The following is a 26,025-nucleotide window of genomic DNA, read 5'->3' on the forward strand; positions in this document are numbered from 1 at the left end:
TGGCCCTGCTATCTATTATTTACCAAAACGCGATTGAATTTCATATTGTGAAGTGTGCAAACGTTGATGAATGGAAACATAAAGAACGTTCAAGAGCTGTTCCCACAGTTTGGTACTAAACCTAATCGTGTATAATTTAAATGTTCAATATCATTGAGCGTTGCATGAATGCGGCAAATAATTTCACTCTACACTCTATCAGTTTAAATACCTTTAGTGAGAACATTCAACATTTAAAGACTATTTTCTGGCCAAATCTTGTATACGGTTTTGCATACCTTAATAACGCAATGAAAGAGAGCACAATGATCGTGTGTCTGGACATAAACTGTCTGTTGAGCGCACGAAGACATTTTTATGCTGTTCATGTTTTTTTTTTCTCCATATCTTCCATGCTACTACCTATTACACACAGGAATTTTGATGTACAGATTCATAATTTTAAATACAATCACAAAATTTAAAAAAAAAACCAAATTCTCGCGTTCGTGTTTGCGTAACACCTTTGAAAGTATTGTTAATTTAACATACGATATCCTTAGATATACTCGTATGGAGTAACATAGAGAGAACTTCAATAATTACAGCTTGGTTTGTATGATGATTATGGTATGATATTCCTCTATATAGTTAAACATAACAAGTTACATGGCAAAGGATCGAGTTAAGCTGGATACATCTATATGCGTAATCTACGTACTTCGCACATGTTTCGTTCCTTTCTAATTAATACAACTTTGCGAGATTGTGAACCACATGATTCATATATCTAGTTTCCCTACCGTCAACTATGCTGAATTCTGCTCGTTAATTTAGTAGCATGACACATGCAAATAAACACCATTATCCCTATCGTTAACTGACTCTGCTTAATGGTGAAAGATACGCAAAAGCAACAACAATGCATTTAAGGATCACTCACAGCAATAAGTAACTACTGGCCATTTGAAGGTGTAAAGGCAACAAAAAAAAGTAAAAAGTTGCATTTCAGGCATTTTAGTAATTGAAAAATGCATTTTTTCAGAAATTAGATTTTGGGTCATTTGTTTATACAGAGAAAAAAATTATTGCATTAAAATGCGAGCAGGTTCATTGAAAAAAATATTCGTGTGAATGTATGATAGCGAAGAAACAAACGTACTTTTACCTTTTTTTGTAAAATATGTTCGCGAGAAGCGAACAATTCCAACACGTACGTCCAACAAAATCTATCAGCAGTTATTCTCTTCATGAATATGCTAACGAACCAAAGATTTATTAAAAAAAATATATCACCAATTCGTGAAAGCATGGTTTTACATTCCTATCTCGATGTTTTTCAGCTACTGTTCAACCCGCTCTCAACTAATAATGAAACTTCCACCATTCCAGGGGAAGGGATGTATAAAACGGAGTATTAAAAAATAAAATAAAACAACGTTGAAAATGACTTGGTGCAAAACAAATGTTTCGCGAATCATTGAAGTAGAATGAAGGATAAACCTACAACTTCTCGATCGCTGCTTTTAAGCAGATCAGACCTTTGCTTTCCTGTCACATGTGACCATACTATAGCAAAATTGCAAAATATTACTAATATTGTAACTTGTTAGCAAATCTGGCAAGCAACGGTCAAAATTATATTCAAACCATCTAATTAAAGGTAGTAGGAGGATTTTGGAGATAAAAAAGAAGTCAAAAATCAAGATACACATCCACACATTCCCTATAACCCAAAGACTATTTTTTTGCATTTCTAAACGACAGGACGGCGGCGTTGATACTGTCGTAAGCTTCCTGCTCATAAACTCAAAATTCTGCGCCCGATTGCGTGTATGTAGTATGTTCGATCTTTTTATAGATCTCTTAGTTGCAATTAGGTTACTGAAACGACAACTAGCTACTACTGCTACCGATATCTAACAACTCCCTTGTGATTAAATGTGTGGTGGACTGCATGGTCCAACAACTGAATGACTACCCCCCACTACGCCAACCGGTGCGGCTGCGTTCCAACGGGTATGGCATAATCGTCCCGATTCCGACAAAACTGATATGCGCTTATCGAATAAATCTTTCCCACTACCATTACCACAAGCCGTTCCCACCGAGGACACTGCACCTGACGACAGAACAGCACCACCGACCGGTGTACCGTTTGCTGAGGTATGCTGAAGAGATGCTGCGGTTTGTGCCAGCATCGTTGCATGATGGTTTTGATGCTGTTGCTGCTGCAACAATATCGATGGATCTGTATTAAGTTGCTTCTGTGATTTGGCACGTTGCAATGTCGAACAGGATGCCATCGGCGGCACATCGTCAGTACCGCTTAGATATAATAAAGCACCGGCCCCGTTGCTAACACTTCCACCACTACCAGCGCCACCACCAACACCACCACCCACAACTGCTGTCGCCATGAGACAGCTATTGTCGTCCAAGGTTGTGCCACCACTAAGCAGCAATGCTGCCGGCCCGACACTACTAACAACTCCATTGGCACTACAACTACCACCACCACTACTGCTACTACCGCCGCCGCTCCCACTAGCTGAAGTCGGTGGAGCAGGCATATTGTTGATGCTTTTATCCCAGGTGTTCTTAATCATATGATGCGAGCTGTCAAAGTTTGAGAGAGTATTGCTACTGTTCCGTTTCTGAACAGAGGCCTGTAGGTGATTGTGAAAACCATTGTGATACTGTTGTTGTTGCTGCTGTTGCTGCTGCTGCTGTTGTTGTTGCTGCTGCTGCTGATGCTGCTGCTGTTGCTGGGAAGTTGAATGCAGCAGGGCACCCTGCGACGCAGCTGATGACGAAGACTGTTGATGATGTAGCTGATGTTGCTGCTGCTGTTGTTGCAGACGATGGTGGTGATGGTGCGGTGAGGCGGACAGATTATGGGACGCATTTTGTTCGTTCTGTTTCCTCGCTTCCGCGTCGTCCTTTTCCTGCTCTCGTTGGCGCTTGCGTTTCAGACAGATAACGATCGTAGTCGCGATAAATGCCAACAGTGGAGTCGAAATTGAAAACATCGCTATTAGCACTATTTGTCCACTGCTCAGTCCGTCGGCATGGCGGCTACTGCTATCAACTCCATCCACACCACTATATCGCTGCTGTTGCTGCGGATGATGATGATGATGGAGCTCAGCGCCATCCAAAGCTGCATCTCTTTGAACAGCAGAGGAAGACTCTTCCTCGCACGATTGACCGCGGTAACCACCGGCACAGACACATTGATAACTGTTCACCCTGTTTATGCACGTACCGCCGTTGCGACACGGGGCTGAAATGCATTCGTCCACATCGGCACTGCAATCCTTACCGGTAAAACCTGCGCGACACTGACACCGATAGTCGTTCTCTAGATTCGTACAAATGCCCCCATTTGCGCAGGGTTTTGTGAGACAGAGATCAACCTTTTCTTCACAGTGCGTCCCAATGAATCCCGGTATGCACTGGCATTTAAAATGGTTTTCCGCATCGACACAGGTGCCACCATTCAAGCACGGGTTACCAACACAATCGTCCACATTTTCCTCGCATCGATCGCCGACAAATCCATCTGGACAGATGCACATCAGCATTCCGTTATTACCTCCATTGTTATCGTTTCCCGAACCAAATAGTGCAGCCATCGATGATGCTGATGATGAGGTGGAAGAAGAACCGGACGAAGCAGATGATCCAGCAACGTGACAAATACCACCATTGGCACAGAAGTTGGAATAGCATTCGCCAGATTTGATCTCGCATGCTGTCCCACTATACCCGGGCGGACAATCGCACCGGAAGTTTGATGTTGTCGAGGACGATGAAGAGGAGGAAACGACATCGACGCATGTCCCTTGATGGCACGGCTTATCGGCACATGTGATAGCTTCCCTCTCGCAGTGCCTTCCCATCCAGCCTTTTGTACAGTGGCATTGATATTTGCGCCCATCGGCGTCCAGTGGTGTCTCGCCGTCATCGAATGCCAGGTCGTGGCAGGTGGCTTCATGCAAGCATGGCTCGTCGATGCAGCTCGTAATACTCGACTCACAATCAGTACCCCTATAGCCCGGACGGCACTGACACGTGTACAAACCTTGGCCCGTATTGAAGCAGGTGCCCCCGTTCAGGCATGGTTTGTGGTTGGTGCAGTAGTTTAGATCCTGATTGCAAAACAGCCCTCCCCAGCCTTCCTTGCAAATGCACTCCCAGGGTTTTTTGCATGTGCCGTGCAAGCACCCAGGATACGGTTCACATTCGTCGCACAGCGGACCTTTCCATCCCGATTGGCAGCTAAAATGCATGGCAAAAACAAACGAAAAATAAGAGAGAAAGCAAGATAAATATTAAAACCTCTTCATTTTGGCCATTTAATGCAGAAGCACGCACGCGCAGAAGGACTACGAAAGCGAAGGAAGGGGGCGCGAATTAATTACATACATAACGCGTATGGCTTATGCAGCGGCATTGCACCATAAGAAGCGACAGTGGAACAGATGCCTCCGGATAAGGGTAGAAGCAAAGAAACAAAAGCAAAACAATCATGCTGCTGTCAGAACACGTTGTGATATGGCGTAAAGCGGTTATACTTACTTGCATTCGTTGGGTTTGTTGCAGTGTCCATGAAGACATCCGGGTGTGCAGCGGGCTGTAAAAAGATTGAGCGAGAAAAAAGTCGATGTAAATCATATTGATATTACCGTTTCGTGCATTACTTCAATTTTGTTAACATTCTGCTACCAATACTTTGTATTATTTGCGTAATTGTCATTTCCTTAAGTATATTAAATATAACATCGCATAATTAATCCGATAACGCATAACTATTGTTTGGAAATAATCGAAAATTAGTAAACAATCGGTAAATAGTGCCAGGCATTCGATAATATGTACAGCTCTTATTCGAAGTCAGCACCAGAAAGGCTTATTTTTAAGGTATTTTGAGGTTATATTATGTGCTATATTCTGAGGTTTACAACGTCCCTGATTATACTCCCAGCCACGTCAAGTTCCTTCACTAAGACACTTACCAATGGTACAGTATTCGCCTTGCCAGCCGGACAGACAAACACGTTCACCGTTCGGTGAGCAGGTGTAATGGCCAAATTGATCGTCCCGCTTGCGGCACAAATTGGCACAGCCTGCACCGTAGTAGTTTGGATCGCACGTCACCCGGAACGCATACCGTATCATCGTGTGCGATGAGTTGTAACTGTCTTCCATCCAGTCGGCTGAAACTTCCAATATACGCTGAATCGAGAGCCGGGAAATTAAGGTACCTGTATGACCATCGAGAAAAGCAATGCATAACTATTAGTGTACGAAGAGACACACCGGAAAATAATCCGCTTCTGCATTTTTTTTTATCCACACATAAAACGACATCAACCTTTATCCATTCGCTTGAACGTTTCACAAACAGCCAAAAATGCCGCTACCGAACCGTAAATCGAGTCAATAAACAGTGCCCAATTAAAAATGGTTAGGTGGCATCTACTTAAATGTATTTCGAACAAGCAACCGAGCACGGTAGCGGGACAGTAGGTGGAAAAAAGACGTCTATTTGTTGTTTAATGTCCATTAACTTAATCTAAGCTCGAAGTCTGGATTATAGCTTACCTGGAGATCGCGTGGTTGTTTCGTTTGTATCGTGCCATGCTTCTATTATAAGTGTAAAGAACCCCTGGAAAAAAAAGAAAGGATAGAATGAGAAAGAAACCGTTAAAATAGTACTCTAGTATAACAGTTGTAAAAAATTAAAAGGACCGGGACGCCAAAAGATCCTTTCGGTACGTAGGACTAAAAATCGATTCTATCCTAGTTTCCCTAGTTAGTATGAGCCCTAGTTTCTACTTATTCCACTGCACTCTCAAGTCATCATCAAGTGCTGTGTGTTATACACAGCAAACAATACCTCCACGTATGGAAAATTGCAAACAAGCTTATACGTTGCTTCCACCCGGTGGTTAGAAACGTCCAGTTATCCGGCTGCTTCGTATTGAAGGTCGTTTGAAATTTTGTTGGATTCAGCTTTATGCCTGAATGTCCCAACATTTACTTCAGATAACCGTGCCCTTCCCACATGCCTTGCGGAATGCTAATGGATTGAGGTTTGACAAATTCCATGTGCCACATTTCGCAAGTGCATTGCCACTTTCGTAGAGGGAGAGCAAAACAGGTTATGTGCACTTGCAGCAGCAGCAGCTAGGTAAGATGGGGGCTGCTGGAAGAATAGAGTTTTAGTCGAGACCTGGTTGGACACCAATGTACCTTGTTGGTGAGCAATTTTTACCATTATCATGGCCATCTGACCTAATAATAATTTGAATAGGTGATGGCCGTAAAAACTGGTAAAAGCATGTGAACTAATTACAAAATACAAAACACAACAAATATCTAAAGTTATACACATCGTTGTACATATGTACATTACTTTTCACAATCAATACATATCAAAATCGAACCTAAGATATTTTTGGGATAATTCCCAACTGACAAAATGGACATAAATTCGCCAAGACAATACTACTAAGGCAAATTTGTATTGAAAAGAACCTTAGTAGTGTTAAGGCAATTTTGTCAATAGGGTATTAATCACATTCTACGCCGAACGACATGAAAAAATTGTAATAGTTTCCCTATGACGGGGCACATACGTAGAATGACATCTTAAGATGCTTAAAAAGCATTCCTTTGGTTCCATTCGCTATGACATTTGTGCAGCAGTATATTGGCAGGAAACGGGCAAGTTTTTATTTTTATACAGTTCTGTGACGAATCGACAAAACATGAAAATAAAATAAAATAAAAACAAACCAAAACACACACACTGCACATATTTTTACGCCACTCACGAGCTTCCAGATGTGTTTCATGTGATACTTTTTTTTTGCTTGTAGAATATCACTAAACGAAACACTGTAACGTGTTCAAAGATAGAGGGAGAGACTATTCTCTTTTATATATTTATTTTGAAATAATAATTTAAACGGGAATATGTAGTGATTTTATGAAAATTTTAGGATAACATCATTTCACTACATAGTTCTGATCTGATCTGATTCGTCAGCCATCTAATGTTTTGCTAGACGTGCTTGCTTAGTAGGAATCCTCACTATGGAGGACCTGTCCGCATTAATTTATCGGTAAAACTGTTCACCTTTGGGGCTATACAATCATAAACTTCAGCTTAATGTAATGCTGTAGGCTGAGCAAGGCCGGAAGACAAATAGAAACAGGAAAACGAAAAAGAGAAGTAAAGGATATAGAATTAGAATTACAAGAACATGAGGCACAAAGACTAGAACGGAAGGAAGACAGAGAAAAGCTAAGGTCAACATTATCAGAAAAAGTATTGAAATGAAGGAAACAAACTAGCAGTGAATCGTTTGACTCAAAGTCTGGAATCGTCAAAAATGGACGAGGATTTTAACCACAGGGTTACATTATACGCCTACTAATGTGCTTAAAGCGGCCTGAGGATACGGACGGTAGCGGTGCCATGTTTCACACGGCAAGACCGGATATAGAATACCGTCTGAATAATCTCCCCGCACGCAGTACTAACTATCCAGCTACGGATGAATCAAATCACAAGGAGAATTGCCTTTACAGTGTGAGATGAAAAACTGCAATCAAATTAAAGCTGTTTCTATTTCTGAACTGCTCGTCTTACAGCTGTAAAAAGTTCTGCCAGTGACAACTCATTATATTGTTTACTATTTTTATTGTTTAAATGACATTTTGTTGCTTTCATTCTTGAATTAAAAAGTACGTATTAAAGTGGCGGCCCGGTGGTGTAGGCGATAGCGGCGCCGGTCTTCAAACGGCAGGTCCGGGGTTCAAAACCCATCCGGACCGTCCGCCCGTAGTGAGGACTGACTAACCAACTACGTGGTATCAGCAGTCTAGTAAGCCATTTCGATGGCCGGCATGACCTTGGAGGTCGTTACGCCAAGAAGAAGAAGACGTATTAAAGTCATATTAAAAAAAATAAATTGTTACTTTGTTAGAGTTTTTCCCTGTTTCACCCTGTAGAAGGAGAAATTTAGATATATGGTCTGACCGTTCTTCAGACAAAAAGGACAATTGTATGAAGGACAATTTAAAAATAACTCAAATCACATAAAGCGCACGGATTCTTTATATAAAGCGCTGCACTAAGTGCAAAATTCATTATTAATGCTTTCACTTCCAGTACCTATTAGTATGCTTGCACCGTCAAGCATGGTCGAAACAAATCCCAGGTGTCTTTACGTACATATTCATTGTTCCATGTTCAATACTTTTTTACTTCACAAAACGTGTCCACAGCACCCTTTTGCTACTACAGTAGTTGCCGATTGTTCCACAATCCGAAAACATGTGTGTAATTCAAGCGCTCTTGTGGGGCGTGACAGCTAGCATGGCAAGGATGGCTGGAGCGAGTAGCATATTACAAATAAAAAATCCTGCTCCTCGCCGTACATACACACAAACACACTAGCATTACCAACTAACGAACTACCAACAGGTGAGAAGACGTTGCAATACATAGTAGCGGCCAAAACATTAGCAACATCAGTAAGATCTGCGAGGTGACGGCAAATGGAAGATGATACTATGTTGAACTAATGGCAAGTGGAACGAGAACTGAAGAAATGATGGTGCCGGCAAACTCGGGAAGGGAAAGGAACGAAAACTAATATCAAAAAACGTAAACCTCCGATGCTTCTCTCTGTATGTGTTATGTGCCACAAACACACACGTGCGCGCGCTTACAATCATACATGGCGAGTGTAAAAATATACTTTTGCATCTGGATCCATCCAACACGACGACTACGGAACGTCGCCGGCTGGCAGCGGTTGGTTTGTGCTCAATTAGATTATGCTGGTTGGATGGTTGCCTCCGCCTTTGTCTGCTTACGTGCGCGGCACACCAGCAGCTTGCTGCTGCTGTTTGGATGGATGGTTACTTTGATGAACGATACAGCGTTGGCTGTATTATTTTTTTTATTCGGATGGCTGGCTTGCTTGCTTCGATGGCTGGTTGGTTTCAGCATTTCTTTGATTCTATCTCCACCTCCTAAACCAGCCAGCTACGCTACACACCTGAGACAAGACAGAATTATTGGAACAGACAGGGAGAACGAATGGGGACGAAAGAGCAAAAGCGAAAGGGTCTGTGGAGATTGGAGATTTATTGTTGTTACTGGTGTTGTTGTTTTCAATTACCATTTTAGCACACCACAACACTACATACCCACCTCCCGCTCATCCTGAAATCATGGGATACCCCCCCCCCCCTCCCCCCTTCCCTCTAGCACAACAAGTCAACTCATGTCTAACCGTTTATCCCTTCGAATAGGAATCCGCTGGCAATATGCCGACGGTGGCGACAGATGGATCGAAAGCGGCCTGTCGTCATCGTTGTCACTCCTTCGAATGTGTGTCGCCATAGAGTGCCGACGTTGCAGTAGTCGTCGCCTACTTGTTGGTGCCTTGTTTTGGTTGCTTTTTTAATACAATTTCGTCTCACTCTCTCCTTGCAATGCCGCAGCACTGCCTCTCAGGCGGTTTTGTACTTTTATTTCATTTTTATGCTCCCGTTTGCACCTTGCATCTTGGCCACGCAAAGAAGTACACACGACAAAGCGCCGTAACCATCCCCCCCCCCCCCCCCCCCCCCCCGTTTCTACATATCTGATTTTACAATAAAGATTGCACTTCATGCAGGGACTTGCGCTGTTTCTTCTGTCTTCTTTTTCCATAAGTGCCCAAAGCAAATCACACCACACACGCTTCCATTATGGAGGTTCCTTTTGCAAAACATTCATCGATTCTACACATCTTTTTAATCATCTCTTATTGCAAGGCTTTATTATGGTTTGAAATTTCCGATTTTCCATTTTTGCAGTTTATTTTTTTACCAGTTTTCCCTCAATCGAACATATCAAGCAAAAAACATTCCAAGGGCATTCGGAGGGAACGGATGCTTCGAGAATAGACTTTACGATTGAAAACATCGAAATACATTCATCCACTGTATTGAAAAACTGCTACATCTACTGCAGTCGAAGGCAACATGCATTCCGATCGAATTCCCCAGATCACCGCTCCGGCGATATAAAAAGAGAACGTCGCAAAAAAGTAGTTCACGATTTTGGTTCTTTGGCAAATTAGTTTTCAATAATTCTAGTCTCCCTATGGTATGTGGAAGAAAAGCCATACTTTATTTCATTTTTTTACAAAACACTCATTTAATTGACGAAATATGTTTGAACCAAAAGCACCAAACAGTAAAAATATTTCCTCGCAAAAAAACTCTACAGTTTATTACTGCTGACAAATCTGGAATCGTACAGAGTTGTAGTGTCTTCAATACATGAGAAGGACGCATAATCCCACAAGACTGTACACTTGACTGGATTGTAAAAGCACCTGCAACAAGGGTTTTGCCATCGGTACTTTTGACACTGGTGTATCTTACTCTTTACGCTCCAACCTGTGCAACGCTGTGTTAACGAAAGTTTTATGTGATGTAGAGCTTCCCAGCTATCGCCACGAATACTATTTCAGTACCAGCATGCAACCGCCGCATTTGCGCCGTACAATGATGATTGCACAAACGTTGTCAAGCTTCTCAGGTTGTGCCAAGGGATAGCATTCGAAATTCTAAGTTCAAACGAGTTCACGCTGGTCAACGAGTGCGATTGCACCGCTGAATATTTAGGAACAACCCTAGAAAAACTGTTGTTATGCGTTTATTTTGTATTTTATTATTCATTTGTAAATGTTGGTGCATGCTCATTTTTTATAAAAGAAATGATCAATCAAATCTCATATATCTCATATAAGCACAATCTTCTTCTTGGCCCTCTAGGTAACATCTATCTGATGGCTTACTAGAATTACCGATGCCACGTAGTTTGATAGTCGGACTTTACTACTAGGGATCGGAACATGAGGGTCTGGTTGCATAGTGTTAGATATACAAATATTTATTTGTACATGATCCGGATGGGGATTGAATTCTGCTCCTACCGTGTGCTAAGACCGACACTGCTCTCACCTCACCATCAGGCCGCCCTCGTTGGTTATTACGTTATGTGACATAGAATAAGTTCACGTTCAGCCAATGGCTCCAGCGGTCTTCAGCGCAATGAGCGTGGATATGATTCTTAAAATATTTAAAGACTCGATCCGGAAGAAATTCGTGTTTTAAAGTCAACAAAATGTAGAGTAAAATAAGCGAATATGTGACATTAGGAATTTAAAAAAAATACACACACCCACATCTCATACAACCGGAAGAAGCGTTTAAATATCGTGCAAAACTCCTACACATATAACCACCAGTGTACACACCGTATGCACACACTTTCGTCGATCAAGCAGGCACACAATATGCCATAGAAACACCACTACACCACTGCACTGTGTGGCTTGGATGTATCAGGAGCAGCAATTCACGTCACCCTCTGCTACAACGCCAAACATTTAGGGAGCAGCCGTAGGCACAGGGGCACACGCACCGCACGGATACGCTATCCGGTACGAAAACCTGAATAGCAGATGTTCCCAACAAAGTGGAGACAAGCAGACCTGCCCTTGCGTTCTTTTTAGTACCCTGAGAGAGAAACAAGCGCGCCAGACCAGCTTGCCGCCGTCTACCGCTTTAACGTATGCGTCGCCGTTTCGTTGCGTTTTCTCTCGGTAAAAAATGGATGTGCTTTTTTTTTTTGAGGATTCGTACTGTCTTATATATCTCGTTCGGTTTTGTCGCTTGTTTGCAGCATTTCTCTGTTCCCTCACCACATGGCGCATGTCAAGATCGACCTTCTACGCAACCTCTCCTGCTCATCCTATTACCATCAACCACGTTTGCCAGACGTTTGTGAGGGCCGATCGGTTGACTAGATGATAGCCAGCTGTATACACATACATATTTATATATACATACATACTCGTCTCATCTGCTTGCACTTCCTACTGCTGGGCGACAGTTGACGTATTTCTTAATGGATTATGCACTGCACACCAGCAGTTCAGTGGGCTAATTGATAGAAATAATTTCTGTAAAAATCACGCATCCAAATGCTTCTCTCTTTTTTTGGTACGATAGTAATTAGCTAAAATGCGTCGCCTACGCACCGCTATCGACGAATAAAGCTATTTAAAAATACGTCAATATTGCACCACGTCAAAGTCAGATATTGCGGTAATTTACTGTAATGCAAGTAATTTTTTTTCCCATGGATTGACCAAACGTCCATGCTGATTCGCAATCAGTGAAAAATGAGGAATAGGTTTAGGAAATGTGAGAGAAGAGAAGGGCACTTGAATGTCATAGGATCGCAAATAGTTTAAAAAAATGCTCTTCTCCTACCGTTTGTCAAAACGGGCATTTTGGGGGTGCGGCTCGAATGATGAAATGCCAAAACTCGATCTATAATGCTAATATTACACCTTGCATTTACGAGCTAAGCGATGAGCAAATGCAACCGTAGCTGCAACACTGCAAACTTGCTTGCTCTTCAGCGATGTGAACCAAAGCACAGCTAATTCAGCAAACAAACATGTACATGGTGACCATTTTTGAGCATTTTGGGGATTATTTTAAAATACAAATTTTCAGTACAGTTAGTTTCGTAAACATGATTTGCGCGTCTGGTGATGTGCTGAAGCTACACATATGAGTTATCACACAAACATGCGATAAATCATTACTGACGAGATTATGTGATCATGAAACAATTGTATTATTTATAACATTCTTCCTCTACATAGCGTCAAAAAAAAATGCCCCAGAACCCCATTCCAACCTTGTATGCAAACCGATAAATACACGCCACGGCAAAACAGATTGAAAGTGCTTCGGGCAGAGAAGAAAAAAACAAACACATAGCTAGGAAACAGCCGTAACACACATCCGGAATGGTTCTAGGTATTGGAAAGGAAGCAGCTGGCACTGGTTCTCTTCGCCACACAAAAAAGCACACACACACACACACAGGTATATTTTTTACATTTTTTATCACGATTTATGCTTCTGCTGTCAACTTTATTCCCACTTGAACTATGCTTATAAATCTACAAACATTCTAGTAAAACACCTTTCGATTGATTGATGTATTTAATGAAACAGTTTTCAGCGATAAATTAGAAGCATTTTCGTTTGCAATATTTTGGAAGCGTTTTGTAAATAACTATATCCTCTGTACACAAGCAAACAGCTACTTACCGGCCAACCGAACTCGAACGGAAACCGTAATGGATTTGCGAAGCCTTCCGCCGTGCCAGTGATGGCTGTAAAGTTCAGTGTCGTCCCTTCCAGCACGGGCGTTATGACGTCACCGAAAGTGCACGGTGAGGTTGTATCGATTGTGGCCTGGTAGTGCTTCAGGCAAGCGCGAAACCTTGTTTTACAGGTTCCGATGCATTGACCGAGCGCATCCGCCTTTCCAGAGCAGCATCGTTCATTGTAGTCGATACTTTTCTCATTTTGAAAGTATCGTAGCTCCAGCTCAAACAGTCCCGAACAGGCAACCTAGACAGGAGGAAAGAAAGAAAGAGGAAAACAAGGATAGAATTAAAAGCCAAAATTTTCGAAACACAGTTATATGCATGCACACTTGTATTACCCCTCAACACATGCAACTAAGTGAGCGAATCATACGGACACAGTTTTTGAATTGTCGGGTACGAACAATAAGAAGAGCGTATGTATAAAAGGTCATACGATTTATGCTAGTGATCGTGAAGCTAAAATTACCAGCAATAGTGTCCCGTAAAGAAGCAACCCAAATGCCACACATATTGCTTTTGAGACCATGCATACTGACTGACGATCCTTCTTCTTTCCAACGAGAAACATAATGGTGTGCAACGAAGCGCCACACCAAAAAGCTACGTAATCGAGGCTTCTTCTGATGTGTGTACGGTACATAGCAAAGGGGAGAAACAAGTCCATCCATCGATAAGCAGAATCTGTAGTTCCATACTCCATGAAATAATTCATCGTCGAATAATCCAACTTCGCGCTGGATATATTTACTTTTGTGAGAGATAGTCCAGCTTAAAATAGGTTCATCCACCTCCGATTTATAAACTTTGGTAAGATATGCATCAGCAGAAGCTCAGAAGAGTCGCACAACTTTAATTGTTTAATTGTTAGTTACACAAAAACTAAATCGAGGTAAAGCTAATTGAACATAGTGTACTTAGCCCTTTTCATTTTATGATAGAAACCATTTTAGCTGTGAGCTAAATTATCGTTACCCTTTTATTATAGTTACTCTTTTATTACAAAACCACAAGGCACATGATTAAGAAAAGCAAGTAACCGAAAGCAACGGATAGCTTAGGATGGACATGATTAAAAGCAAGCCCTACGTTTCAGCGTATATAGCCAGTGTTGTACTGCGCGTCCTCTTGAATGCTCTCGAATGCCGTACAAATGGAATGCAAAAGATGGGCCGACAAATGACGGCCATGATAGAAGCATAAACACGCTGTAAAGTAAAACTGTAATGATAAGAATCGAAATAAACCTCAGTGCTGCATCGTAAATAAAACTACCAAATTAAAAGCAACACTAAACCGGGTGAAAATGTTTCGTACAACAGAAGCAACCTCAACAAATGTGCGAAAGAAAAAGCACCGAAAATCAAGAGAATGATTTACATCTTTTTAATGTACTTGTTTGTTTTTAATTTTTGGTTGTGTTGCTGCTTTCTAGCAAAACAAAAGCTCTCTCGCGAGCCTTTTCGAAGCATTTGGTTAGGTCCGTATGAAATCTGTCAAAACTCTTCATTTCTTTTACAGTTTAGTGGGCTCGGCCTGCTTGCTCTGTTTGCTTAATACGGTAAAAATAGCCGTTCCATAACAAAATCAAATAAATACACTAATCAACAATTAGTGTATACTAGTATCTTATCAGATACTAGTATCCCCCGAAAAGGATACTAGTATCTGTTAAGTACAATTAATCACCTCAATCATTCAGATCTTATTGCTACCATCATCGAATCTTTAAAAAATATTCATCACTGTTGTAACTCAGAGTAAAAATGCTAAGCTGCTGAAGTACTGTTACAGTACTCGCTTTTATTTCACTGCTCTTTCTCTCTCTCTTCTCTCTCTCTCTCTCTCTCTCTCTCTCTCTCTCTCTCTCTCTCTCTCTCTCTCTCTCTCTCTCTCTCTCTCTACTCGCGCGTTCTTCTTGCGTCCGAACTTACGACCGAAAATCTGTCATGTTTTTATACCTTTTCTCTAACATATCCTCGAAGCAGCGTCCCAACGGTTCTTCGCTTGTCCTATGATTCGGTTACACGAAAGGACACGAAAAATACACACCGGAAGTGGCAGATTTCCTGTTCTCGATGCGAACATTTCGAACGTGTGTATGTGTGTTCGTTGATGTTGTGCTTCTTTTAGCGCACCACACAATGGATACCTGCAGTACCGGTGAGTTTGAGTCGTCTGAAAAAGTGTGTACATTTGATAGGAAATCACCATCATGCTGCAGCTCCACAGCAATATGCTACATCCGGAGCAGAACAACCAACTGGAAGTGTACCGAAAAATGACACTAACCGAAAAAAAAAATCAACACAAGATGACACGACAAACAACAGTTGGTGTGCGGCTTCGTGAAGTTGTGTTTTTTTGTTGCGTTGAGATTCATCAACAAGGATATCCAATATCTTTTGATGTGATGGATAATACATGCTCTGTTTTTTAGGAAACGTTCCTACCGATCAATCCACAAAGACATCCATGACGCGTAACAATTATCTCTAAAAACTCGAAGTACTGTCGAGAATTCCGTTCCGAATCTATTCCGTTCGTTTCGTTACTTCAATGGAACGATCGAACCTGGGCTTGGATAAAATCATAAAGTATGTTTTTTTGTAACTAAATTTTACTGTCCATTAGAATGTTTAAATATGCACTCTGAATCATTTTTCTTGTATAAAGCTACATTATAGGCCTGATTATCACAAACAAATTGTCAAGACAAGTTGTCAAAAACGGAAGATTCGATTTATGACAGCCATCTGTGTTGTCTGCTGAAAAAAAAAACTTAACGAAAGGCAAACTTACAAGTACACTGCCAAGAATTTGTATTCTCTAACACAAACGGAGACTCGTATTTGTCAAACTGTTTTCCGTCAGCTATTCGAAACGGAAAGGCGTCAAACTCACTCGTTTCTGTGTGTTTCCAGTTCGTTTTCTTGTGCAGTTCAATTCAAAATGTGTGTATTTTACTTCAGAAAGGATCTTCCCGAAAAGGACAATCAGAAAGGACGCGAAATAAAGTATCGTCGGGCAGCTTGCTGCTGAGTTGGTTCCATTTCTAATGAAATATGTGGGCGCCAACGTATCTTCAAAAAAAAAAATGTATATATTAAAAACTCTAGGTAAATGCCACTGCAAAAGTTGGTTGAGCAAATGATTTATAGAAATCCTTTCCGGTTCCATTTTAGTAACTCCCCTCCGCAAGAAATCACAGCATAGCAGCCAACATTTTTTATGTTGTGTAGATGCGACCAGTAGACTGATAACTAAGTGCACGAGAGACATTATGACAGTTCGTTCTGTTCCAGGGTTCAAGTCCACTCTATTCCTTTCGGAAAGGAAATTAGTCAGTTCCGTTCCGAAAAAATGAGGCTTTCATACCACTAGCTTGAAGTATTTAGTGAGAACTGACTACACAACTACGTGGTATCAGCGAGTTTAGTAAGCCATTCGATGGCCGGCGTGACCTAAGAAGGACGTCAAGCAAAAAATTACCCTAAAACAATTTAACAAAGCCGCATAGCTCTTCCTCCAAATTCATCACTATTTCTACCATTCATTTTCAAGTTCATGTTTAGCGGTGAACCATAAGAAAACCTCCCTTTTTGCTCTACACCTTCTAATTTAGCTAATGTAGCCATTGTACATGGAGGGTGTATCGATACCCTCCGGATGTAAGCATTAACCAACAAATACTGCGATCAGTGAATGAAAAGGTAAAGAAAACAATATCTCATCATCAAGAACGCGGTGATCCTGATTTTCAATCGTTGGCATGCACATAAAGAAGCTCTTTCTTCTGCGCAACCAGTCCCTGCGCCACAACAACTGGGAAAGCTCCTGGCCACAAGAAGAAAGAAGATAATTTAGTTAGTTAAACATGATACACGGAAACGATAGAGACGGAAAGATGGATATCAAAAGATAGAGAAGTTATTGCTTGGTAGAAATGTATGTGTTTAGTAAAGCAAGATTCGTTGATAGACCACCTCCTCATTGCGGGTGGCGCACCAACAACAATCTAACAGCAGCGAACAAACAAACAAACAAAAAAACTCCTCAAAAGACCGAATGGGTAAGAAATTAGATCTGATGAACGAAGAATGATCGAGCGAACGGTAAGAAAGGTTTGCTTCTTCAGTAGCCCAAGACCCATCTCCGCTTCTCACAGCATCCCGGAGCATGAGAGTATCAAGCAGCGTTTGGTAGTGTAGCGAAGGAATTGTGGCTGATTTTTTCCCCTTTTTTCATGCCTTAATCATCTCCGACTAGAAGTGTAAACACACGAAAGGAGAAACAAGCAAATAATAATATCCACCTTCAGCATCAAGGCTAGACGAAAAGAAAACAAGAATAAAAAATTAACACTAACAGTTGATTTTTCCCTGATCCACATCGTTCGCCCACCCAGCATAAATGATCACATGTTCTTCACCTTCCTCATTACTTTGCCCATCCATTTTCTCACACTCCGATTTTTCCCTCTGCGTCAATCTTTTTTTTTCGCTTTCTTTCTTTCTTCCGATCGTTGTCTGATGAGTTTACCGATCAAATTTACCGGTTCAACACAAGTCGGTTAACAAACCTCTTCATTTCAATAGGCCCATTAATGGCAATTCCATCAATAGTCCAAAACCATCACTCTGGAGTTCTCACTTCCATTACGCTCCCCCTTTAGCCACACTTCCAAACCCACGAATCACCCCGGTAGGGAAAAGCATCCGTGGAGCGTGAAGCAGAAACTCCCCTGTCATCCTACGTACACATATACACATACACCCGGCCGGTCACCACCTGTGTGTGCTCTCACTAGGGCGAGCTCCGATGTGGCGATGACCAAAGCTCTAAAACGCTGTTTGAGGATAACTGCCCGTCTACTTAAGGGCTAGACGAAGGAAAAGGGTAAGCCATTCATTGGTATTTTCATTTTATTTTAAATTGCAATTGTTCACGCTTGTTTCACGTTTTTTGTTGTTTTGTTTTGTTATTTTGTTGGATGGTAGCGGCAACTAGCAGATTTTACAAGTTGCCCCCAACTTTCCCCACGTCGAATTTTTCATTTTGTTTAATCCAACTGCTAGCCGCTAAGAGTCAAATTGTGTGTGTGTGGTAAGAGGCACGCAGCATAAAAATCACTTCCCCCAATCATTCCATTTCACTCTTGTACATTTTGTTTTATTCAGTAAAGTAGCATGTGTGCTTGCGCGTATTCATATTCACACACATATACGCCGGTAATATGTTGGCTCCCCACTTGCGTACTCCCGGTAGGGAACGCAACTGGATCTTTGGATACCATCTTTTTAATACAATCAATTTTGTCGATCACAATCAATGATCGGGCGCTTAGCCGGGATCGTTCGTCTTCCTCTTCCCTTCCTATATCCCGCCTATAAGCAAACAGAACACACTTAACACAACTATAAGTTCTTGCATCTTGGTGCTTATTTGAGTGAGCATAATCGAAAAAACACCTTAAAACTGGCAACTTACATAGATCCTCGTCATTCGATCTCAGGTGAGTTCTTGCACCGTCACGCAAGCAAGCAAGCAAGAATACCCTTTTTGCTTCTGAATCTCAGCAGAAAGAAGAACGGAACCAAAACAATCAACTAAAGTATTGTACTTGAGAGGCTACCATTAACAACCATTCGGCGAAGGAAAGCCAGCGCGATCTAATAAAGGCTTTGCTGTTTAAATGTGACTGTTATTTCTTTTTTATTCACTTCTTTTGTAGTGACCATCCGTGTTTGATCAATTTCATTCTATTAATTTGCACTTGAATAACTACCTATGCTCCCCCCCCCCCCACACCCTTCCCCCTCCCCCCTGGTTCTATTATCCGTGTACCGTTTGTTGTAGGATTTTATACGTTTTGATGAGTGGATTTGTTTTTTTTTTATATTTCCTTTGTCAACTGAAAACAAATGCTTCACGAAAAGTATGATTTGTAATGGCGGATTATGCCATTACCCTCTGAACTTTGGGTGAAATTCTAGTGAATATTTGTGGGTTGAGAATTGAAAGCTCTCACATGCAGCAATTTCTTTGCACAGAATCCTTTCGTCCATAGTATCAAACCTAATTCGCCTGGCTAGGCACCCTTGCGTCCAGTTTCATTTCCCTATACTCCACAAACACTAACACATTTCTGCCTTAACTTTAGTTCTACTATCGATCGTCGACTTCTCTCAACTTTACTTCGTAACTCAGTATAATAAACTTCCACATGTTTTAAAAATGTACGGTCGAAAATGATGACAATCAAAACAATTTAAAATTTATTGTTATTACTTCTCGAACCGATATCAATTTAAGTATGTTTATTTTTTTATTTTTAATTTTTTGTGAGCTACTTCCATTTTGAGCTACGCTCGCCGATCAATTAATTTAAACGGAAGAAAATAAAACATGGAAGGCTGAAGGTGTTGTCGGCGGTTTCAAATCTCAAACGGTAATGATCCATTATTCAAAGTGCCGTTATTAAGGCGAATGTTGAACTGTCACCGTGACAGCTGTCAAGATCTATATAGATCATGTGAGTAGGTGGCTAAGGTTTATAATTTTTAACTATTTACACTTGATTGCGTTTTCGATGGTTGGTTTGGATGGATGGTTTATTAGAAATCCTGGACAATCCTTTTTGGCAAAAAAATGCTTCTTTTGTATTAGTCACTCAAACTGATGGACATTCTTCTATGTTACTTACAATATTAGTACAGGAGTTTTAAGTAACGCACCTGTCGTTACTCGTCATCTTCTTCTTTATAATAAAATAAATATAAATCTCATCCCCTTTTTTTGTATCGGATAAATGCCGCTATGCCAAGGACACACTACTAGCCAAGCAAATACATCCAATGAGGAGGGTGGATTACGCGGTTTAGATGAGCAGGCTAGCATCAGCAGTGGCATAGCGCTTCTATAGGCATCATCAACACCGTGCATGCCGCAGAATTTAAACGGATACATTTAAACGATGATGATGATTCATTCTAAGTGAACGGCGACGAGGCAACGGAATCTGATCCGGTGCGCTTGTAAAAAACCGTTTTTGCTTGAAGTAGCAGTCTAGCGAATATTTGTGTGTTGAGAATCGAAAGCTTACACATGCAATTTCCCTGCACAGAATCCTTTCATCCCTAGTATCAAACCTACGATTACATTTCCCTATACTCCACAGGCACTAACACATTTCTGCCTTAACTTAAGTTCTACTATCGATCGTCTACTTTTCTCAACTTCGTGCCTCGCCTATTGTTTATTCCATGTGCCGTCAGCAGATGACAGAGGGGGGGGGGGGGGGGGGGAGGGTTTGGTTCATCGCCGAAGAAAAGGGTAGACAGTGCAATGCGGCCAGCAAAATGAATAGTTGGCAATAGAATATTAGAAAAATCCATCCAACTTCCAACACTTACTTCTTTCTACTCATTACATACTCAGCGCGGGTGATGCGTACGTGGGAGCGTGTTTGTGTGAGAGTATATATAAAAGCATTTATACTTTGATATTACATAGCATTTGTTTTAATGTCGTCATAAGCTTCTTCTTTCGTTCTCTTCGCTCATTCGCACGCCACCTGCCACCCATCGCCAGCAACCGGGATTCCTCCCTTCATCAGCCCCCCCCCCTCACCCCTCCACCCTCCTATCCATCACTTTACCACCGCACCTTCCTAGCCGCTCTTACTCCGCATACAGATTATTCGTAAATTCAACACTCTTTTACGTTTTACCCGATCGCTCATTCGCCCGTCTTCTTTTTCATTGCTGCGTTTTATCCATTCCTTCGTTGCAGGCGACCTGGACCTGATGCTATTTTTATTATTACGCTCGCTGCTGCTGCTGCTGCTGCTGCTGCTATTCTCGATGGCTTTTGCCGGTTTATTCGTTCATTCGCTCGCTCATCCGCTCGTTCGAACCGTGGGAAACAATTCATCCGTTTCATGCGCCTCGTATACCGCCTTGCCTTCCCACTATCCCTGCAACACACTTGCACATCTACAGCTACACGACCTGACCATTCCGCGCTCTGTGCCTTTTCTCCTACTCCAGTTCGTCGCTTATACTTCCTTCGCTCGCGCGTCGCACTAACACTAACGCCAACTCGATCGTTGGCTCTCCTTCACCTGGTGCCGCATGTCTGCTTCGTCTTTTGCGTCCTTCGTTGCGCTGCCTCTACCTGTACCGGTGTACAAAACACGCGCTTCCTTTTCCACATTCAAAACCAATACGGCGCATTTTCCGTCTCTCTCGCACTCTCTTTCTCTCCCTCACTCTCTCTCATTCTCACACACACTCTTTCTCTCTCTATTTCATTCGCTTAATCAGGCAATTTTTTGTTCGTTTTTTTCATCTGGCCGAGATCGCGTGCGATCACGTGTATGCATCTTCAAGGCATAGTCTTCTTTTCGGTTGTGCACGCTGAGCTTATTCTTGCTTCCAAACCTGTAGTTGTGCACCATGCGGTCGCGCGAAAGATCAATTCTCCCTTTGGTTCTTCCCTTTTAATTTTCATGTTGCTTGTGTTTTTCTTTTGCTTCCTTTTCGGAGCCTTTCTTCCCTTGCGACCATTTAGTATCGTCTCCATTAGCCATATTCACACACATACTTTTGTACACTGTTTGCGGGCTCTGATCAGCGACTGATTACTTTTCCCTGCAAAATAACTCCAATCTATCACGCACACATAGCAATATCAAGAACGATCTTTCTTTTTCTCAAACCGTATACACATCATGGCCATATTCGATCGAGGGCGCACGAGGAGATTCCTTTGCACGGCCGAGAATCCCAGAAAATCGGAACATTGCGCTGGCACAAATGGCCGAGGTGTTTTATTTTGTTGCACTGGAATCTACATTTGTGTACAATTTCACTATTTGTTCGCTTACACATTTTTGACGGTCGAAAAAATTTACCATTTTGGCACACTACGCTCAAAAAAAAAAAAAGCAGTCACACATATTCATACACCGCCCAACACAGTGTCTGCTTCTGTGGCTTGGTTGAATAGCGTTGAATAGCGTGGTTACTCGCTGCATCGATCCGGTGAGATGCTCCAGGTGCAGCAGAAGCAATACATCAGTGCCCGACAAAAAAAAAAACTCGTACGGCAAATAATGAAAGAATGGGAATCTCCAAAAAAAGAGAAAAAAAACCACGACCATCCAACAAAAAGGAGACGCAAAGAACGGAACAAGAAAACAATAAATATCCAATTCTGTTGCCGCTGCTGTTACTGCTCATGATTTTCCCATCCATTAAAAGTTCACCGGGTATAAATACAGATGCAACAACAAAGGAAGCATGAGAGGATTCTTAAAGCCTGTAGCCGAGAAGGTGAGTAACACATACAAAAGGAAATTTAAAAAGAAAAAAAACTCCCCACACAGTCAGGCGGATTCGCAATCACGCTGCCACAGATAGTGTTCGATGGTTTGACACTACCCGGCCAACGATTGTTCTAAGTAAATACCTTCGATTGCTGCACAAAACGAATGTCTTGTCCGCGAAAGCATTTGACAGCTTTTCTTGAATTATTTTCACAATCTCTTCCTTTTTTGTATCCCACATTCCACGCCACCCCGTAACGCGAACAGAAAAAGCAACAAAAAGAACATTTTTGCTTTGAACACAAATTGTAGCCTCGAAAGCCTGGTTCATAGCTGAGAAGACCATCTTACAGTGACATTCCTCTCTTCATCAACGACATACAAGTGATCGTGATCGAAGAGTTTTAAGGCACAAAATCATAGCCACTTTATTTAAAATTGCTCTCCCTGTTGATTGCAGTTGGTCGACAATTTTCTAAATTAACACAACAAAAACCTTAAGTGGTACGATTCAACGTAAAATACGTTCTCTGCGAGTCACCACTTTCGTGTATGTAAGGCACTGGTGTTACACGGAGTAGTTCTTTACCATCAGTAAAGAACTACTAGTATAAAGAAGAACTAGGATAAAAAACATCCTCTCATATGTTTTTCAAAAACTAAAACGCAATAGTAACTTTTTCCTTTCATAAAGCATGCAATTAAATTATCTTTATTTACAAAATTACCAATGATTGACTGGTTACTTGCTCAAGGCTTGTTCAATGTTTTTTTACACTTTTTACTCTTGTTTATGATTTTATCCCATTAAGCAGCAAAGCATGTTTAACATGATTTTGATGTTTATTTTCTTGCTATATTCCAAATTCTCTCCTTATTTTGCTCTTAATGAGTGAAGTAACAAGTTTTGCAAACACCCGAGTAGGCGATGCAACAAGCTACAGTATTCCTCAAGACAGGGACGGTGGTTCTCAGCTCACCTTTTTGTTTGACAGTTGTTAATTATCTTAAATTTGCAATGTGTGACAAAATTGCCGTTATAACCAACACTAAGGGATTTGTCAATACAAATTTGAAATTCGGTAAATTTCAAACTGTTAAAATCGATGTGAAACTGTCAAAAACTCTCTAAACTGCGAATTCAGCTTTTTCTCCGTTGTCTCGTGCAGGTAGATTGTGTATGTATGTCCCAGGTTCTCAAATGCGATTTCAAGCGAGAAAATTCCATAAAAAACTCATACTTAACCTGAAATTTTGATTTTGAAATCTCTCGTGGCCCGCAGTCTTTAGCATTTTGCTTTGTGTGCACATTACTTGTTCTTGTAACAGTGACATCTGCGAGGTCAGCTTTAAAGATCAGCATTACCAAGCTCCAACATTATCGCTCATATTCTACATCTGTTGTATTTGAATGTGCTATTGCCGTTCAAACATATTCTGCGCTGCTTGTTTGAAATTCAAGTTTCCGAAAATATCATCATCCCTTTTCAGGCATTTGAACCTTCAACGAATTGCCCAGGAAAAGAAATACGACACTATAGTTCATATAAACCCAAAAGTCCCTCGCTAAGGGTAGAGAATAGCAAATCATGCCACCGTGCAGGTAGATAGCAGTATTTGTGTAACCTTATTGTCTAGCGCATTTTTTACTTGTTTATATTTAATACAGACTTTGTGTATTTCAGACCCCCCATTCGCCTGTTTACAATTGTTTAACACAGAAGTCAGAACTATCGAATGAAATTTGGATCTTTTTAGAATGTGAATAGTGAGGCTTTCGATGGTAAAATGTAAATTACAAATTAAAGGCCGCATACAAAACATGGTTGCGATTTGTTGGCTGGTCTGTGAAATCAATGAATCATGACAAAACATGCGTGTTGAACATATGCTAGTGTTGCAAAGATGCACGAACCTGTATCTGGTTGTTTTGCTTGTTTGCTTAGCTTGTTTGCTTAGCTTGTTTGATCGCTTGTTGCTTGTAGGAATGCCTGTTAGGAATCGCTCAATAAGCAGATGCTGTACCCTTGTTCTCTCTCTCTCTTAATCTTGCTTAAGCTAATACACAACTTCTGGCCGTTCTACAAGAATAAAAAAAGGAAACTAACTCTTGCCTTCTTATACTAAACGACTTGCGAAACACGAAGTAATAGATTCATATATAAAAGCTGAAGCGAGTTTCCAATGGATGGATGCTTAACTTTATTTGATGACAGACAATTCAAGAAATTTGAGATTTCTAAGTGAAATGAAAAAACGTTCCAGCACAACGCACGTTCTCTGCACGAAGAGAAATCCCGCTGCCAGGCATCGTATGCTTCTCAGTGTGCGTATGGCATTCGGCATCGTACATAATAAACACACACACACTCACGCACACAACTGTATGCCGGCTCGCTTCTTCACCATCGGACGCACACATGTATAAAAGACGACAGTTGTTCCCTATACCCATTCGACCCAGCAGCCAGGTGGCATCGTTTCAACTCGCTAGCGAGGTAAATGCTGACATACTAAAGTACACCTTTCCTGCAAGAGAGGTGAGGACCTACATAAGAGGGAAAGGTAGAAAAACGCGAAGCAAAGGAAACATAAAAAACGCGTATAAATACATTTGTGAATGATGTTGCAAAGGGTGAACTAATAAAATAAAAAAAAAAACTGCACCTTTCGTGTGGCATGGCAGCATTTCGGGAAAAACGAATAATCAACAAACCAAAGAGAGGTATCAAAAGAGAAATGGCAAAGATGCTTTCCTCCCTTGCTACGTGAAAATTAAAGGTAGATCATTTTGGGCCGAATTTCAGAGTGCCTCGTTCAACACTGTTGATGGATGCACATAGCGTGAATCGAGCATTTCCTTCGCAATATTTCTTGTCTCTTTTTTTCCTTCAGTAAACTCACCATTTTGATGTCAGCGAGTGTAAGAGATAGAGAGAGAGAAAGAGAGAAAATTTTCTGCTTCGCACAATCACCCATTTTGCTTTTATTTCCTCTACCTTTCTAGATGTAATCGCCCAATCATTCAATCCTTGTTATTTTCCATTTTTTTCATTTTATGCCCAACCACGCAGCAATCCCAGCATGCCGCGAAAACGGCTAGGAAAGGCTCTGTGGGCGACGGTTAGGTTGATAATGAGCCACAAGGGTTAGTAGCAAAAAAATTACATTATCTCACAATTAACGACTTACCTCGAGCAGCAGGAATTGTGACGATACATATATAGAGGCTAAGATGTAGATCCAATTCATTGTATGTGCCTAAACTTAAATCCACAGCGTGAGCGCGAGCTTTAACGGATACCGGGCGGAATGCGAATTAAATTCCACTAAGCAGCACTAAACTTAAACAAATAAACTAACAGCGACAGCAGACAGGGCGCGGGGGACAGAAAGTAAAAATGAAAATACGGAAAACTCCAGACGGAAAAAAATCGA

At 41.3% G+C, this 26,025-nt stretch overlaps 1 protein-coding gene across 1 annotated transcript; it reads right to left on the bottom strand.

Moving 5' to 3' along the window:
* Positions 1-1,913: 1,913 nt before the first annotated feature.
* LOC126561515 (neurogenic locus protein delta) lies at positions 1,914-25,928 on the bottom strand. Its single transcript, XM_050217711.1, has 6 exons — positions 25,780-25,928; positions 13,195-13,500; positions 5,590-5,653; positions 5,001-5,249; positions 4,564-4,618; positions 1,914-4,263 (listed from the first exon to the last, which is right to left on the bottom strand). Exons 1-6 carry the CDS (start codon positions 25,837-25,839, stop codon positions 1,917-1,919), a joined length of 3,081 nt encoding a protein of 1,026 aa, XP_050073668.1. The 5' UTR covers positions 25,840-25,928; the 3' UTR covers positions 1,914-1,916.
* Between the last annotated feature and the right edge of the window lie 97 nt (positions 25,929-26,025).

This window comes from Anopheles maculipalpis, chromosome 3RL (genome assembly GCF_943734695.1).
Source record: "Anopheles maculipalpis chromosome 3RL, idAnoMacuDA_375_x, whole genome shotgun sequence".
NCBI classification, from domain to species: domain Eukaryota; kingdom Metazoa; phylum Arthropoda; class Insecta; order Diptera; family Culicidae; genus Anopheles; species Anopheles maculipalpis.

Coding starts and splice junctions, on each gene's coding strand:
- LOC126561515 (XM_050217711.1), bottom strand. CDS start 25,839: ATGAATTGGATCTACATCTTAGCCTCTATATATGTATCGTCACAATTC. Junction 5,250..5,589: donor AACAACCACGCGATCTCCAG/GTAAGCTATAAT, acceptor ATGGTCATACAG/GTACCTTAATTTCCCGGCTC. Junction 4,619..5,000: donor AGGCGAATACTGTACCATTG/GTAAGTGTCTTA, acceptor ATCTTTTTACAG/CCCGCTGCACACCCGGATGT.